Source organism: Lynx rufus, unplaced genomic scaffold (assembly GCF_022079265.1).
Source record: "Lynx rufus isolate CCGP_SWC_20201006 ecotype Redwood Valley unplaced genomic scaffold, mLynRuf1.p SCAF_8, whole genome shotgun sequence".
Classification (NCBI taxonomy): domain Eukaryota; kingdom Metazoa; phylum Chordata; class Mammalia; order Carnivora; family Felidae; genus Lynx; species Lynx rufus.
Genome location: NW_025814896.1, coordinates 63321540 through 63340642, shown reverse-complemented (window position 1 = coordinate 63340642; position 19103 = coordinate 63321540). Strand labels below are relative to the sequence as shown.

The 19103-nt window shown below is 45.6% G+C and overlaps 1 protein-coding gene across 1 annotated transcript in view; it reads left to right on the top strand.

Moving 5' to 3' along the window:
* Positions 1-19103, top strand: part of THADA (THADA armadillo repeat containing) — a 332083-nt gene that overhangs the window by 311215 nt on the left and 1765 nt on the right. The window contains exon 37 of the mRNA XM_047067532.1: positions 13147-13316. Coding sequence (XP_046923488.1) covers positions 13147-13316 — 170 coding nt within the window. The remainder of the gene's footprint in view (positions 1-13146; positions 13317-19103) is intronic.

The window sequence follows — 19103 nt, the reverse complement described above, 5'->3', positions numbered from 1 at the left end:
GTCAGCTCTGTTAAATTTAAGTGTAAATTTAACAATAAAGACTTGATTTTTTTTTTTTTTGGTCAAATTTTAGTCAGTAAGAGTTTTACCACACCCGAGTTTAAATCTCATCAGTTCTGTATTTTCTAATGTGTGTTTCCATCAACTTGCATTTTCCCCATTGTCATTGTTATTGCTATTATTTGCAGTTTTCAGTGTTACTAACAAAATGATTTCTTTGGTCAGTTGTTGTGGAATTTATCGTGTGCTATTTAACCATTGTTGGCTTAGTTGGGTGTTGATTATTTTTAGCAGTGACATTCATGGCAAGATCAAAACATCCTCAAGGTCAAAACCAATCCTCTTCTTCCCAGAATTCCTCTTCCTTCTAATCCTCCCTCCCACCCTTCCCATCAAAGACTGGTTCTGAAAGGAAAGAAATAGTGGACCCTTCTGGGCAATGGGCTCTGAAGCCTCAGAGCACCCAGCCACCCTTCCTAGCAGCTAATTTAATTATTTTTTTAAGTAGACTCCAAGCCCAGCATGGAGCCCAATGTGGGGCTTGAACTCACAACCCTGAGATCCAGACCTGAGCTGAGATCAAAAGTCAGATCCTCAACCGAGCCACCCAGGCCACCTCCCTAGCAGCTAGTTTAAATCCAACCTGCAACAGTTTGATCTGTTCTCCTTTTTTTAGTTGGCTAAAAACACAAGTAACTCACTGCCCCATATTCTCTAAATTGTTATCTCTTCCTTGGCTTGTTCTTGAAGAGAGGTTTTTCTGTGGTCTCTCCCTTCCCTTCCCTCACCCCAGCCTTCTCCAGCCTCAGCCACCCCGCTTCCATCAGCCCAGGGCCATGGCAACAGGTGCTTTCTGATGCCTCTGGAGGTGGGCAGTAATTCAAGGGAGGCTGGTGGGGGGGTCCTGGCCACAGGGGTCTGGGAGTGAACTTAGTTTCAAGATCTAAAATTTCCAGAAACTTTGAGGGCTCAGTCAGTTAAGCGGCCAACTTCGGCTCAGGTCATGATCTCAGAGCTCAAAGGCTTGTGAGTTCGAGCCCTGCATTGGGCTCTGTGATGACAGCTCAGAGCCTGGAGCCTGCTTCAGATTCTGTGTCTCCCTCTCTCTCTGCCCCTCCCCCTGCTCATGGTCTCTCTGTCTCTCTCTCTCAAAAATAAACATCAAAAATAAATTAATATTTCCAGAAACTTTGAAATCACCAGTGCTTAACATTTTGAGCACTGTTTATGAATCTTAAAATCACTTTGTGACTTTAGGAATCATTTATACCTTGATGAACATGCTATATTAGCAATGACTGTTTTTGTTCTGTTTAGAGCTGTAAAAGCCTGAGAGTGAGAGAGCTTTCTGGATTCTGAATAAGGCTGGGAGATGGTAGTGGTAATGCCCTCAAGAGACAAAAATTATCTTCCTGAATTTTTCTGAGTTCAAATTTCTAGTCTTCGGTTACACTTCAGAACCATCTGTAGCCATTACCTTCCATAGCCCACGGGTGTGTTGGGGGAGCTGGGCAGACCCCCATCTTGTGCTTGGTACTGCATGCCCCATGCCTAGATTGGACATGTGTTCTGGGGCACTCTGGCTTCTGGCTGGCACAGCGCCTTGTGTTCATGACAGCTTTGCTGAAATAAATCAGCCATTTGGTTTCTTCTTCTCTCCCACCTCAAGCCCTATTTGAATAAGCTGAAAGGGTTGAAGATAGGGAGTAGGGGACCAAGGTAGGCAATATGGTGGGTGGAGAGTGGCGCTGAGGGTCAGAGAAGCTTAGGAAGAACTCAGAAGGAGCTAGTCAGTCTTCAGAGCTCAGGCTGAGAAGAAATTTCCTTTAACAAGTTCCAGTCGTGAAATAAACTAAAGAAAACTGGAATGACTTCAAGGAAAGGGAGAAGAGAAATAGTAGGATCCAGGCTAGTCCCTGAGGAATATGGAATGTGTCTGCAGAACCCTTGAACTCTGCCCAGAGGAAGAGGAGGCTAATTGCAGAAGGAGAGCTCGAGTTGCCCAGTGCCACCTCCCTCCCCAGGACAACGTCTCAGTCTATAGGCATCCTCATTGTACTCGACCTCCTCACTGGCTCATCCAGCAGTGTCAGGGAGATGGGGAGAAAGACTCTGATTGTGCCTTCCAGGAGTGCTTTGGGATGAGTGACCTAAGTGCAAGGTGCTTACCTTTCACGAAGAGGCGGAGGTGATTGAACACTTTGGGAGGCCCAGCAGAGTAAAATCACCGAGGAACAGGCAGAGCGCAGGGGAAGTGCTGCTGGCAAGGGTCGCACCTTGCGCAAGGGCATCAAGCATGGGCCGGATGCTGTTGTCCAGAGCATCTCAGGGCTGGACCTAACTCACTCCTCACCCTGTGACCCTGTCACACACCAGGGCTCCAGGGATAGGTCTTCATTAGCCTGCTCTGGAGCGGCCATGGACAAAGCTCACATGCACCTTACTCTTTCCCACTGACTTAGGAGGTAGCCGCAAGAAACAGGACAGTGAGCTGCGCACAAAATTGGGTATAACCAGGTACCCTGAAAGGTTTAGACGGGTGGATGGTGCTCCCCTTCTCCCCAGACTGAATGCCCCCAGGAGAACCCAGCTTTTGTCACAGGCATTGTTGCCTGAGAGTGACGTTCGTTTCAATCCACTCCTCATTCTTTGGTGTGGTTGGAAGTGAACAATTGTAAGCATTTTTATAAGCTTTGAGCTGAGTGTACTATTAACCAGCTGTAATTTAATTTATCAACCCCTTTTCAGTGAAGTATGGCCCTCCTAAGGAAGAAATGCACACTTGTAATTCATATGAAATGCTTGTTTGTTTTTATTCATGTTGGCTGGATCCATTTTTAAAATTAGGGGAAAATATATATATATTTACCCAGTGATTTGAGGTGGGCCCACATTTTTTAAATTATAGCTTTTTTAACTTTAAAAATACAGGTTTTTAAAAATACGTATCTTTTCTTTCAAATGAAAACCAAGGATTTGGTTTCATGACGGGTCAACCAGGAAAATGTTTGCACCAGGGTTATGACTGCTTCTGTGGGGGTGTCAGCCTTTGGGAGCTAGGTCTGCAGGAACTTTGGGGGAACCCAGTCCATTTGTTCTGTATAAAAATGGCTAGAAAATTAAGAAAAAGCAAATTACTAATATTTGAAAGGTTCCCCCCCCCCAACTATTTTTAGAATTTCCAGTGGTGTTTTTATCCTTTCCCTTCAGACCTGGAAAATGTTTCCACCTCCAGACAGAAAGGGCTCTGTAATAAGCTATTCATCTCAAGTGGCTGCTTTTCACCTGTTACCACCTTTCTGCCCAGAGAGCTGATGAGGAGTGGGGGGAGCTAGGGATTGCCTTGCGGGGGGGGGGGGGGGGCGGGGAATGAGAGGAGATGAGCTCCTTCTCATGTGCCCCAAATAGAGACCCAGGCCCCTGTTTTCCTGATGAACATTGGAAAGTTCCATCCATCCACCTACCAGACTGTTTACGTGGAGAGACTTCATCAAAGGGACTATTTACAGTTGTGCAGGGTTGTGGGCAGAGCTAAGGCAGGGCTTCTCAACCTCAGTACTACTGACATTTGGGTGAGGCGGGAGGTATCATGTGCATCACAGGGTAGCTAGCAGCATCCCTGGCCTCCAGCCACCACCTCCTCTGACTTGACAACCAAAAATGTGTCAGACATTGACAGATGTCCCCTACAGGGCAATATCGTCTCTGCTTGTGGCTGAGAACCACTAGGTGGAGGGAAGCAGCAAGTGATGTTGAGGCACCCAGAGACCAGTATTACTGCCCCCACCACCCTGAAAGCAGACGGAATGGGGGTTCCTGAACCCAAGAAGAGCTAAACTGGGAGGGGCGCAGCCATGCCAGAACCTTGGCGACTCACAGGGGAGAGTGTGGGAAAGAAAAACCCAACTTCTCTCTCTTTCTCCCCTCCAAATTCTGTGTTCCCTCCCCGTGGCATAAATCCTGCCAGAAGCCAGGTGGTGAGGAAACCTGGGTCCATAAAGTCAGCCTCCTGGGGCACTGAGCGGGAGGCTGAAAGACAAAGAATGGATGGTGGGAGCAAAAATATGATTATATGAAATTAATCAGTCTACTCATCCCTCCATATGTTCATTCAACATTTATAGTTGGTTTAGCAAAATGGTCAAGAATATAAGCTCTGGAGTCAGACAAGCCTGGGTTTGTATCTGGCCCTACCGCGAACCTGTGTGATCTTGAATGAGTGACTTCCTTAATGCTCAATAACCTCAAATGTAGAATGGCAACAGTTATTCTGTCTATATGTGCCTGAGTCTTGCAGTGTTGGAGATTTCCCGGGGAAACACAAGTCCTAAGTAAATTGCTTAGTACATGACTCTAATCAAGTGCCAAGTGGATGGTATCTGCTGTGTGCCCAGTGCTGCTTTATGGATGATCGTGGGAAAAGCAAAGACATGGGGCTCAGCTACAGAATGCCCTCTTTCACCATCTGTCAGCATACTGAGTGCTGTGCAGATATGAGCAGAGAAAGGTCACAGAGGGCTAGAAAAATCCAGACCACAGGACCTGAGTCAGGTCCCAAGGGACGAGTAGGTCTGGCTAAGTCAGGATGAGGAAGCAGATCTATTAGACGGGGGATGATGAGGAAACCGAAGCCATGAGATTTGGAGGGAGGGGGGAAGGCCCAGAGAGCCCCAGGGGAAGACTGGTGAGCAGACAGCTTTGGTAGATGGTCTTGGTCTATGAAGATGAGGGGCTGTATCTGGGCTAGCTGCCTTCCTCAGTACTCAGGTGTAGGAGTCAGAAACTCACATGCCTACAGGAGTGAGTGGGAGGCAGCAGGGTCGTCCCAGACTGGATGCACTGATGCCTCCTGTAGAGCAGAGCCATTGCTGTGCTCCAGGCATCTATTACCACATTAAAGTGCAGGCCTAGGACACCAGGTTCTAATTTTCTGAATTTTCAAATGATGCTAGCAACTCAGATTTTTTATGAGAAATCTCCTGACTTTTAAAAAACCATATAAGCCATACCATACCAGACTTGTGTGGACACCAAACAGTTTATTTGCACCCCTGTCTAGAAGCTTCTGAGGGGCCCTTTGGGGCGTTAGAACCCTTGAGCTCTGTGTTTGGTTGGGTTCTGCCTCCTTGTGTACTGTCTTCTGAACAATAGCTCTCAGAGCTTAAACAAACAAACAAACAAACAAAAACCAAAACGGGTGCTTGGGTGGCTCAGTCCGTTAAACATCCAACTTCGGCTCAGGTCATGATCTCACAGTTCGTGGGTTCGAGCATCACTTCAGGCTCTGTGCTGACAGCTCAGAGCCCGGAACCTGCTTTGGATTCTGTGTCTCCTCTCTCTCTGCCCCTCCCCCACTCACACTCCGTGTCTCTCTCTCTCTCTCTCGAAAATAAATGAACAACAAAAAAAAAAGCAGAAAAAGAAGTAGGAGGAAGAGTTCCCCTCCAGACTTAATACCATGGCCAGGTTGAGAGTGTAAGGGAAGGGCTGGCTGTAGCCTAGGCACACAGACTTGGAACAGTGAGTAGGTGCACAGTAGTCTGCTGTATGCGCTCCTTGCACTTGCCCCAGTGCATGCTGGGGCTGGGGCTGGGGCTGGGGCTTCCCTTGAGAGCACTAACCAGCACATTTGGTTCTTCTCTGATGAAATTTTTTAAATATTCAGGTAAAGAACAGAGGCTAATATCACAAATACCCATGTTCCCCCACCCAGACTTCCTGCTGGGTTCTTCAGAACTGGAGATGTCACCCCTTTTCTTTCCTTAGGACACGGACCTTCCTCTGGGCCATTTGTCTCGGGCAAGGGTCACTGGAGAGCTCTGTTTGGTGGTAAAGGCTGAGAAAATGACCTTTGGTATAGCCATGAAGTCCTGTCACTGACTGCCACGCCAGGAAACCACCTCTGAGTGCTGGCTCTGCTGGCCCTGAAGAGCAGAGAGCCATGGGCTCTAGGGCCAAGGGTCAGGAGAGGCAAGGGACAGAGGGGCTCTGGCAGCCTCAGGAAGAACTGAATGGCAGAGTCAGCAGTTGAACCAAGCTTCAGTTCCACACTTGTTTCTCATGACTAATTAAAATCCAGGCTCTTGCTCTGCTGAGGGGAAGTAAAGAAGTGTATGGAGAAGACCAAAAATAATGAAGTGGTCTGGAAACAGCCTCGTGCAACCTTAAAATATTTCCGCTCAGAAAAAAGAAGGCACAGTAATACTCCCTCACTCAAACACTGCCTTTGCCTCCCGGCATCTGCTCCAGCCTGTCTGGCCCTCCGGCTACACCTCCACCTCCCCTGGCGGACACCTCTCCTCAGGGGTAGGCCTAATCTCCCTGCTCCTCCCTTTCGTCCCAGCCATGCATGGCCCCTTACGCTTGGCCTGCCCAAGTTGCCCCTCCATGAAGCTCCCTCCTCCCACTCTCCACCTTTTTTTTCCCTTTTCTAGTCTTTCATTGCTGCTACTAATGATATCGTCAGTCCCATCATGATACGCCATCTTAGACTGTTTCATGACCCTTTGTATGTGTCAGCTCATCTCTGACTAAACTCTTCTGTCTCTGAGAGAAGGGACTGGGGTTTTCCTTGTGTTTCTCACAGTGCCCCCCACACAGCAGGTGACATTAAGTACTATGGGCAGAGAGAAGCTTGAATTGATGGGTGAATGGGTGGGTGGATGGACAGAGAGATGGTTGAATGGCAAGGTTGAGGGAGTTTGACAAAGGCCCAAAACTGGGTTCTCCAGAGCTAGGGGCAGGGAACATCCAACCCATCTCCATTTACTCAGCATTTACTGTGCTGACTTGGGCTCTCTCAGGAAGGAGACTTGACCAGTGGCCTTAGTCTAGAGGGCATCTTCCTTCCCCACGACAGTTTAGAATCAGACTGTCTAATCCATGGTCTGAAGCAGTTTTCAAGGTTGGCATCTGGAACAAGTCGATGTTGGCATTTTCATTTTAATCAGTACGGTTGAAGAAGTCCTCGAAGCCTGGGACTTAATGTGGATCCAGTCCACTGTGTGAAGCCTGTGTCTTTAGCTGCTAGCCCCGAGATGGGCCTCGTCACAGAGGTGGGAAAGAAGATGGGCAGCGGGGCTGTGGGGCTCCCCATGCTCACCTCAAGAGCGTCAGCAAGTAAGGTCTCCCATTAGCCAGGTGCCTGCCTTGGCAGGAGAGCCCTGATGCGGCTGGGGCAGTAACAAGAGGAAATCCCCATTGCAGCAGCCCTGAAGCCCTGTGTTTGCTCCCCTACCCTACAACCAAGTTACCCATTCACAAGGGTGGAAGGCAAGGATTAACTAGTTCTAAATGCTGATTCGTTGGGTTTCCAACTCACTTCCAAATGACTGAATGCTTATCCCCCTTGTGTAGGCCTACCACAGATGTGAATGTGTACCGGTACACCTCAGCCATTTGAAGAGGCTTATTTCATGCTAGCCTTAGCTGTGTAGCCATTGGGAGCCAATGAATACTTCTCCCACACTGACTTCTTCCCTCCTCTGATTCCTGCAGCTCATGAGATCCAGACCAGTCCATTGAGCACTTGATGTCTCATTGTTGCTTGAGTTTAAGCCTTCCCTTCCCTCTCAGACCACTACCTTCTTGAGGACAGGACTTGTCAGCTACTTGCCTTGCTTTTCCCACAGTGCTCAGCACGGTGCTGGCCACATAGCACACCCTCAGCACCTACGCCCTGACTGTCTGGTGAAGGGCCAGCTGCTCCAGGAAGCCTTCTCAGGTGCCCTCCCCACCCGCTGAGCAACCACTCACCTCTGCAGAGTCCTCTAGCGCCCGAGGCCCGGGCCCTACAGGCAGGCATGAGGGCTTGAAGTATTTGTCCAGGCTCAAATATTCTGTGTGCTCTTTCAAGGCATGCACTGTGCTCAGCAGTTGGGACCAACCGTGCACACAGATTTTTTAAGACAACAATTTCACTGAGATACGCCATACACGTGCCACATGAGTCAACTGCAGAAAGGGTACCATGCACCGGTTTTAGCATATTCATGGAGTTGTGCAGCCATCACCACAGTCGAGTTCAGCCATTTTCATCACTCCAAAAGAAACCCGTGCCCTTAGCAGTCCCCCTTCATTCTCCCTGTAGCAGTTTCCGGGGGTGTTGTAACAAATTACCATAAACTTGGTGACCTAAAACAACAGCAGTTTCTGGTTTCACAAGGCCAGAAGTCCAACATTAAGGTGTCGACAGGGCCACACTGGAGGCTCCGGGGAAGAATCTTGCTCTAGGGAATTCCTTGCCTCTTCCAGCTTCCGGAGGCTGTCAGCATACCTTGGCTGCATCACTCCAGTCTTCTAGCTTCACATCACCACCTCCTCTGTGTGTCTGCTGTCTTTCTGCTCTCTCTTGTTAGGACATTTGTGATGGCATTTAGGGTCCACCCAGATCATCGAAGATTATTTCCTTCATCTCAACACCGTTAACTTAATCACATTTGCAAAGACCCTTTTTCCAAGTAAGGTAACATTCATGGGTTCCAGGGACTGGACATGAATATCTTTTGGGAAGCCAATTTTTGGCCTACCACACTGCCCATGCCCCCTGGCCTAAAATAATTCACATCCCACAAAATTTGCCAAATTAAAGTGTACAGGGGTGCCTGGGTGGCTCAGTCAGTTAAGCATCTGACTCTTGGTTTCGACTCAGGTCATGATCTTGTGGTTTTGTGGATTCAAACCCCGCATCAGGCTCTGTGCTGACAGCATGGAGCCTGCTTGGGATTCTGTCTCTCTCCCTCTCTCTCTGCCCCTCCCCTGTTGCACCATCTCTGTCTCTCTCAAAATAAATAAAGAAACTTAAAAAAATGTTTTTAAATAACTGCACAGGTGTACACATTTTAGTATATTCACAAGACTGTGCAACCATCACCACTATTAAATTCCAGAACACTTTCATCAGCCCAAAAAAGAAACATTATTTCTATCAGCAATCATTCCTCAATCTCCCTAGTCTCCAACTTCTGGCAACCACCAATCCACCTTTTGTCTCTATGATTTGCCTGTTCTGGATATTTCACATAAGTGGAATTATATAATACACAAGCTTTTGTGTCTGGCTTCTCTCACTTAGCGTGTTTTCAAAGTTCCTCCATGTTGTAGCATGCATCACTACTTCATTCCTTTTTAAGGCTGAATAATCTTCCATTGTATGGATATACCACATTTTATTTATCCATTCATTGGTTGATGGACATTTTGACTGCTTCTGTGTATTGACTATTAGGAACATTCATGTACAAGTTTTTGTGTGGACATACGTGCTTCATCTCTCTTAGGTATGTGCCTAGGAGTGAGCAAAACTTTGAGACTGTTTTCCAAAGTGGCTGCACCATTTTACATCCCCACCAGCAATGTCTGAGAGTTCCATCTTCTCCATAGCCTCACCAAAAGTTATTACTTATTATCTGTCTTTTTTATTATATCTCTCCAAGTGGTTGTGAAGTGGTATCTCACCATGGTTTTGATTTGCATTTTTCTGATGGTCGACGATGTTAAGCATCTCTTCCCGTAACTTATTGGTCATTTGTGTATCTTCTCTGGAGAAATGTCTATTCAGATCCTTTGTATGTGTTTTCATTGGGTTATTTGTATTTTATTATTTCAGTTTTTTTAATGTTTATTTATTTGGGGGGGCACGTGCATGCACACGCACACGCACACGCGCGCACACACACACACACACAAGCTGGGGAGGGCCAAAGAGAGAAGGAGAGAGAGAAGCCCAAGCAGGCTCTAAGCCTGGCTGGCCTGCATGGTCAGCTCAAAAGTTCCTCCCCCCACTCTCCTGCCTCTCTTCACAAGGCATTTGGCCAGTAGAGATCTGGGTTGTTCTGGCTGAGGTGTCCTAGTCCAGGGCAAGGTAATAAAAGAGGAAACTTGGTGGGATGCATCTGGCCCCTCAAAGAGATTTAAATCCAACCAGTTCTCCTCCTGCCCCCACCCAGCTTTTTCTCCCTTCCTTGTTCATCTTGCAGAGTCAGTATTTGGGCGGTTATAATTCTCTCTGGATCCACCTCTAGCCACATTGCACCAGCACTCCTTTATACCTCTGTCATGCCTGCCACTCTCCTGCCACTTCCTCAGCACGATTCATGACGAAATGGTGCAGGATGGGGGATATCTGTCCTGTTGGGTAGGGCAGGTGCAGCAGTCTGGCCTTCCTGGCGGCTTCTCTGGTCACTCTCGTGTGTTCTTTATGGAGCCAACCGGAGTGTTGCTGAGCTGCAGGCATAGATTTTGCTGGTGGACTGTGGCATTTCCAGTCCTTGCCTTGAGGAGACCGAAAGGGGAGCAGGCCGTAAATCAGAAGGTAGATTTTTGTGAAAGGTTTCACATAAGCCCACCTGCTGCACAATACCTGCTGCTTTGGTTGTCTTTTGAAATATGGCCCCCAGCTGGGAGCTTTTCTTTGTGAATCAGAGTGATAAAGCCAAGTCTGACTTCATCTCTGTGGGGTGCCGGGGGTGTTTCTCCATTGCCTCCCTGTGGGGTAGGGACAGCTTCTGCACTGAGGCCCACTTAGCTCACTGCCACCACAGCTAACTGTGCAAACTCGGATCCGTTACCTCGCTTCCATGAGCATAACTTCCTCATTCGTTAAATAAGGATGCCTCCCTCCTAGTGGTGGGAGCAGTAAGGATCTGATAGGCCAGTATTCATTATTATCAACGGTAACCCTAGTTAACCATCTAGTGAATGCTTGCTTTGTGGCAGTCCCTATGTTATTAAATCAAGCAGCAGTAAAGGAAAAGATTTCATGATCTCCGGGGCCACACACTGGAATGTTCTGAGCCTCTGCTCTATGTTTAATCTGCCGGTCTTCGTGCGTATTTTCAGTTCTTTGAGGTTTGAAGGATGCCAATTAATTGTACCGTCTCCCCATACAGCTACTACACAGAGGGGTCAGGTAGAGATAAAAACAGATATTGTAGGGATGCCTGGACGGCTCAGTTGGTTAAGCGTCCCATTTCAGCTCAGGTCATGATCTCGCGGTTCGTGGGTTCGAGCCCCTCGTCGGGCTCTGTGCTGAAGCTCAGAGCCTGGAGCTTTTTTCAGATTCTGTGTCTCCCTCTCTCTCTGCTCCTCCCCAGCTCACACTCTGTCTCTCTTTCTCAAAAATAAATAAACATTTAAAAAAATGTTTTTAATAATAAAAATAAAAAATAGAGATTGTATTGTAGGTAAAGGCTAGACCAACACATGGCCCAGACCTACACCCAAAATGCACCTTTGCTCCCCACTTCCCTCCCATCCCCCTCCTCTTTTTCTGTTGCCCAAGTTAAATCCTGGTTCCAGGCTGCACAGGCAGCAGCCTAGGGAGCAGGGGCACTAAGGAGCAGTTGTCCCAGGGGATTGATTTGGGGATGGTGACATCAGTCTTTTAGCTGCTTCCATAGTGTAGGCTCTTCTGGGTGTGTTCCAGGTAACACTGGCCCCTCTGCAGGGTCACCAACCTTGCTTATCTCACTGTGACGACTTGCATGTCTAGAATGTTGGTGCTGTTTCCAAATCTGTGTTCCACAGGCACCGTGAAACATTTTGCCCATTCCTATTCTTCATAGCCACTTACAGCTCTGTGACTATACAAAAGTGGGTCATTCTGAGCCCAGGATCCCTCACCTGTGAAGTAGGGATGGCAATATCCAACCGATAGGATGTTGAAGGAATGGACAGAAGATACTTGGTTAGGGCCTGGCACATAATGGGCCCTTGGGAGGCCATCCTGCTATGTCTGGTTCAGTACCCTGAGAACTCAAAGCTTTCAGTCCAGACTTGGAGGCTCCTCCCCGTGTGCTGAGCATGTCTCTTTGGGAGCCAGTGGTCAGGGCCAGGTCTATGTGCTGGAGTTGGAAATGTGGATTTGGGAAAAGATGAGGCCTCAACAGAAGTGGGTCCTCGAAAGACCAGCACTGGTGCATGGATGGATCCAAAGAGGTTCATTTTGTGGTGGGATTTCAATCCCATGTTTTAGACCTCCACCAGGTTGGGGGCGGGAGGGCTGGGGTCGTTAGCGGAAGTGCCAACAACCCAGAGCCTCCCTTCAAATCCATATTTAGGACTGTCTAAGGCAAAATGATGAAGTAAGCAATGGTTCCCCCAAGGCACCTGCTTCCTCTTTCTGCACCCTAATCTACTCTTTCAGCACCCTTTCCCAGCCAACTAGGAAGATGAGTGTCTGAAAATGAATTCAAAGAGGGCAGCAAAATGTGAGCCAAATCAGGCTCACCACCTTTTGTTGTACAGCTCGTAAACTACAAATGGTTTTTATGTTTTTAAATGGTTGGGAAAAAAACAAAAGAAGAATATTTTATGACATGTGAAAACCACATGACATTCAAATTTTACTGGAACATTAAAAGTTTACATATTGTCCATGGCTGCTTCTAGCAGAGTTGAGTAGTTGTAACAGAGACCTGAAGACCCCCAATGTCTGAAATATTTATTATCTGGCCTTTTAAGAAAACGTTTGTTGGGGTGCCTGGGTGGCTCAGTCGGTTAAGAGCCCGACTTCAGCTCAGGTCATGATGTCACAGTCTGTGGGTTCGAATCCCATGTCGGGCTCTGTGCTGACAGCTCAGAGCCTGGAGCCTGCTTCGGACTCTGTGTCTCCCTCTCTCTCTGCCCCTCCCCTGCTCATGCTCTGTCTCTCTCTGTCTCAAAAAAAAAAAAAAGTTAAAAAAAAGAAAACGTTTGCTGATGCCCCACTCTAAAATGTTAAGTGATTTATGTGTTATGTGGTCAGCAAGATTTGCTTTCAGAGAGACAGGCAAACCAACAGAATCCAGGCGTTGTGGCAGGCCTGCAGAGGAGACACTGGGTGGGGTGCTTTCCTGATTTCCTCCCAGTTACACTGGAGGGGCTGACAGGAGGTAAATGTCTAATCCTGCAGGCGGACTTGCTACTGACCACACTGGGCTAGGGGGCATGGAAATGGTGGGGTTCGGGCCTGTGACTCACTCTAGCTGTGTAGACAGCAGGACTCAGAAATGGGTTGGTAATCTCTGAGGAGCCTATCCCACCAGCCTCCCCATAGGCTGGTGGTAGTAATTAACTCGAGGCCCTTCGTGTTTAGAGTCCTTCAGAGCCTCCGTGGGGTGGCCCTGAGCAGCACATTCATCGTTTGCTTCTCTCTCGCTTCCACAGAATTTGCCTTCTGCCAGGTGGATGCCTCAATCGCACTGACTCTGGCCCTGGCTGTGCTGTGTGACCTGCTCCAGCAGTGGGACCAGCTGGCCCCCGGACTCCCAGTCTTGCTGGGATGGCTGTTGGGAGAGGGGGAGGACTTCGTGGTCCATGTAGAAAGCACACATCAGGTAATCCTAGGGTCTCAGGGCAGGGGGGGGGTGGTCAGAGTGTCAAACCTGCTGAATGCAGCACATTAGGCTTACTTGGGCTTCAGGTGCCTGCTGAACGTGTGCTTCTGGATGCTTAGGTACGGATCAAGTATGGCTTAGGAAACTGTCTGAATGACATAGCAGCCTGCTAGATCCGCTGGGGGCCCTGGAGATGCTGGGGCAGCTCTCATGCTGGCTTTTTGGGTTCCAATGGTAAGTCTTCAGATCACTAGGGGAGAGGACTTTGAAAGAGACTCCTTGGTTTCCGAAGCCAGTGAGTGTGCTCCCGCACTCTCCAGCTGTCTAACTAAAGCCAGTACCCATATCTGCTCCACACCCAGGACACCCCTTGATCGCCTGACCCCGGTGGCCGACGGGACTGGCATTCCTGAGCTCCACAGGAAGGTAACAGCTGGAAAGACAGTTCTTGGCAGTCCACCACGCCAGGGCAGTGCACAGACAGCAGACTGAAATGCAACCCGAGTCTTCATGGGAAAAAGGGCTGTTTACTTAGCCTGGAGCTTTAGCCTAAGGGACAGGCTCCAGGTTTCCCACACATCTAGAGACTAAGGAGGTGCTCCCAGGGAATATAAGCAGGAGGTGACACCCTTGCATGCCCCCTTGGCCTTGCTACAGCTCCATGAGACCTCCCAGAAAGGAGCTTGGAGCCCCAGTTTTTACAACGGTTGCCCAGGGGACACCTCTAGATCTCCTGGTGTGGAGGCCAGCAGGGATTACAATTGCCACCGCTCAGGACTGTATATATTTTCATACTTTATTTTATTTTCTTTTAACATTTTGATTTATTTTTGAGAGATAGAGACAGAGCATGAGCAGGGGAGGGACAGAGAGAGAGGGAGACACAGAATCTGAAGCAGACTCCAAGCTCTGAGCGTACAGCACAGAGCCTGATGTGGGGCTCGAACCCACCAACCATGAAATCATGACCTGAGCCAAAGTCAGACACTTAACCAACTGAGCCATCCAGGTGCCCCAATATTTGCTGACTTTAAAAGCTGCCACCAAAGGATCTGGCTTCCAATCAGCCTGAAAATAGGTACTGAATGATATTCCTCCCCTTGGAACAGGTCTTGGCATTTTGTCAGCAACAGGGGAATATTAAGAATAAATCAGGTGGTTTAGACAATCAGAAATGTTGAAGAGACAACCAAGAACTAGGGCAAGGTTCAGTGAGAAGTTTCATCACACATACGACCACTCCTTCAAGACTGAGAAAGGTCGCTGCTTTGCCTAATACATAGAAGCAAAGACAGAGTCAAGCAAAATGAAGAAACAGAGAAATATGTTCCAAATGGAAGAATAAGACAAAACCTCAGAAAAATACCTTAATGATATGGAGATAAGTCATCTACCTGATAAAGAATTCAATGTATTGGTCATAGAGGAGCCTGGGTGGCTCAGTTGGTTAAGCATCCTGTCTCACTCTTGATTTCGGCTCAGATCATGATTTCACCATTCATGAGAAAGAGCCCCATGTCGGGCTCTGCACTGAGTGTGGAGCTTGCTTGGGATTCTCTCTCTCCCTCTCTGTCTGTGCCCCTCCCTTGCTTGCATGCACACTCTCTCACTCTCTCTCTCAAAAATAAGTAAATAAACTTTAAAAAAAGAAGAAGAAAACTGGAAAAACTACAGATACGTGGCAGTTAAAAACATGTTACTAACAACTATTGGGTCATAGAAGAAATCAAAGGAGAAATTAAAACACCTAGAAACAAATGAAAACAGAAATAGGACATACCAAAATCTGTGGGATGCAGAAAAAGTGGTTCTAAGAGGGAAGTTCAAGTGATAAATGCCTATTATCAAGAAACAAGAAAAATCTCAAATAAACAACCTAACTTTATACCTCGAGGAACCAGAAAAAGAAGAACAAACAAAACCAAAATTAGGAGGAGAAAGGAAATAATAAAGATCGGAGTGGAAAAAAATTAAGTAGAGACTAAAAAGACAATGGAAAATATCAATGAAACTAAAAGCTGGTTCTTTCAAAAGATAAAGTAGATAAATCTTTAGCTAGACGCACGAAGAAAAAGAGAGGGTTCAAATAAATAAAATCAGAAATGAAAGAGAAGAAGTTACAACTGATACCACAGAAATACAAAGGATTGTAAGAGACTACTCTGCCAACAAACTGGACAACTGAAAAAGAATGGATAAGTTCTTAAAAACTTGCAATCTTCCAAAACTGAATCATGAAGAAGTAGAAAATCTGAATAGACCAATTACTAGTAAAGAGATTGAATCAGCAATTAAAAACCTCCCAAGAAACAAAAGTCCAAGACCAGACGGCTTCACTGGTAAATTTTACCAAACATTCAAAGATTTAATACCTAGCCTTTCAAACTCTTCCAAAAAATTGAAGAGGAGGGAACAGTTCCAAACTCATTTTACAAATGATACCAAAACCAGATAAGGACACCACGAGAAAGAAAGAAAGAATGAGTGAAAGAAAATTACAGGCCAATATCCCTGATGAACATAGATGTAAAAATCCTCAACAAAATATTAGCAAACTGAGTTCAACAATACATTGAAAGGATCATATACCATAATCAAGTGGGATTTATTCCAGGGATGCAAGTGTGGTTCAACATCCACAAATTAGTCAATGTGATGCCACAGTATTAACAAAATGAAACATAACAGTTATGATCATCTCAATAGATGCAGAAAAGCATTTGACAAAATTCAATATCCATTTATGGTAGAAAATAATAATAATGAAGTGGATACAGAGGGCACATATCTTAACATAATGAAAGCCACATATGATAAATAGCTAATACTCAGTGGAAAAAAGCTGAACACTTTAAGATCAGAAACAAGACAAAGATACCCACTCTCACCACTTTTATGCAACATAGTCTTGGAAGTGCTAGCCACAGCAATTATGCAAAAAAAAGAAATAAAAGGCATATGGATTGGAAAGGAAGAAGTAAAACTGTCACTATTTGCAGATGACATGACACTATATATAGAAAATCCTAAAGACTCCACCAAAAAAAAAAACTCTTTTAGAACAAATAAATGTGAATTTGCTAAAGTTGCAGGATACAAAATACAAAAACATGTTGCATTTCTATATACTAATAACAAACTATCAGAAAGAAATATCAAGAAAATCCCATTTACACTTGCATAAAAAGAATAAAATACATAGGAATAATTTATATTTCCCTGGGAATAAATTTAACCAAGGAAATAAAAGACCTATACACTGTAAGACTAAAAACTGTAAGATAGTGATCAAAGAAATTAAAGAAGACACAAATAAATGGAAAGATATTCCATGCTCTTGGATTAGAAGAATTAATATTGTTAAAATATCCTTCTGCCCAAAGCAGTCTACAGATTCAATGGAAATTGAAATCTGTCAATTTCCTATCAAAATTCCTATCAAAATTCCAATTCCTATCAAAATTCCAATGGTATTTTTCACAGAACTTGAACATATATTTTAAAATTTATAGGGAACCACCAAAGACCCCAAATAGCAAAGCAATCTTGAGAAAGAAGAACAAAGCCAGAGATATTATGTGCTTTGATTTCAAACTATACTACAAAACCATAGTAATCAAAACAGAATGGCATTGGCACAAAAAGAGACACAGAGATCAGTGGAACAGAATGGAAAGCCCAGAAACAAACCCATGTATGTGTATTTTTTGACAAAGGAGGCAAGAATATACAATGAGGACTGGATAATCTCTTCAATAAAAGGTGTTGGGAGAACTGGACAGCTACCTGCAGTAGAATGAAACTGGACCACTTTCTTACTCCATACACAAAAATTAACTCAAAGTGGATTAGAGATTTGAATATAAGACCTGAAACTATATGGGGCGCCTGGGTGGCTCAGTCAGTTGAGCGTACGACTTCGGCTCAGGTCATGATCTCGCGGTTTGTGGGTTCGAGTCCTGCACGGGCTCTGTGCTGACAGCTCGGAGCCTGCAGCCTGATTCAGATTCTGTGTCTCCCTCTCTCTCTGCCCCTCCCCCCACTCACACTCTGTCTCTCTCTCTCTCTCTCCTTCAAAAATAAACATTAAAAAAAAATAAAAAATAAAAAGACCCGAAATTATAAACTTCTAGAAGAAAACACAGGTGGTAAACTCCTTGACATCAGTTTTAGTGATATTTTTGTGACTGACTCTAAAGTCAAGAGAAAAAAAGCAAATACAAACAAGTGGGACTACATCAAACTAAAAAGCTTCTGCACAACAAAGGAAACCATCAACAAAATGTTGACAGAACTTACTGAATGGGAGAAGATATTTGCAAATGATACATCCAATAAGGAGTTAATATCCAAAAAATAATAATAAAGAACTCATACAACTCAATAATAACAACAAATCTGATTAAGGGGCACTTGGGTGGCTCAGTCAGTTAAGCATCTGACTCTTGACCTCAGCTCAGGTCTTGATCTCAGGGTCATGGGTGTGGGCCCCACACTGGCTCTATGCTGACTTTTAAAAATCTGAAAACTCTGATTAAAAAAATGGGCAGAGGATCTAGACATTTTTCCAAAAGAGACATACAGGTGGGCAACAGATACCTGAAAACATATTCAACATCACTATCATCAGGGGATTGCAAATCAAAATTACAATGAGATACCACTTTACACCTGTCAGAATGGTTATGATCTAAAAGACAAGAAGTTATTGTTGGTGAGGATGTGGAAAAAAGAGAACTCTCATACCCTGTTTGTGGGAATGTAAATTGGTGAGCCACTAAGGAAACGTATGGAGGTTCCTCATAAAATGAAAAATAGAACTACCACGTGATTTAGCAATTCCACTGCTGAGTATCTATGCAGAGAAAATGAAAACATGGGCACCTGGCTGGCTCAAATGGTAGAGTGTGCAACTCTTGGTCTTGGAGTTGAGAGTTTGAGACCCACGATGACCCTACTCTTAAAAAATAGGGCTGCCTAGGTGGCTCAGTCGGTTGAGCATCCGACTTCCACTTGGGTCACAGGCTCATGTTTTGTGAGTTCGAGCCCTGCATAGGGCTCTCTGCTGTCAGCTTAGAGCCCACTTTGGATCCTCTGTCCTCTTCTCTTTCTGCCCCTCCCCGCTTGCACTCTTTCTCTCTCTCTCTCAAAAATTAATAAACATTTAAAAATAAATTAACAAAGAAAACATTGGGGCGCCTGGGTGGTTCAGTTGGTTAAGCATTCAACCCTTGATTTCGCCTCAGATCATGATCTCATAATTCGTGGGATTGAGCCCCATGTCGGGCTCCACACTGACAGCATGGAACCTGCTTGCGATTCTGTCTCTCCTTCTCTCTCTATGCCCATCCTCCCTGAGCACACATGCATGGTATCTCTCCCAAAATAAACAAGCATTAAAAAAAAAAAAAAAGTACAGACTCCCAATTATAAGATAAATAAGTCATGGGGATTCCTGTATAGCATGTAGAATATAATCAGTAAGATATTAACTCTGTAGGGTGACAGATGGTAACTAGACTTACTGTGGTGATCATTTCACCATGTATACAAATGTCATTATGTTGTACACCTGAGACTAGTGTAATATTCTATGTCAGTTATATCTCAATAGAAGGGAAAAAAAAGAAAGGAAGAGGCCCCTTGGAAGTTGAGTGTTTAATTATGGAGAATGTTTATTAGTCAGCACTGGAATAGCTAACGGCTCCCCACGGTTAGGTCTGAAGGTGAAACATTTGCAGAGTCAGGGTCCTTCCGGGTATTTGCTGCTTAGAGAAAACTATTAGC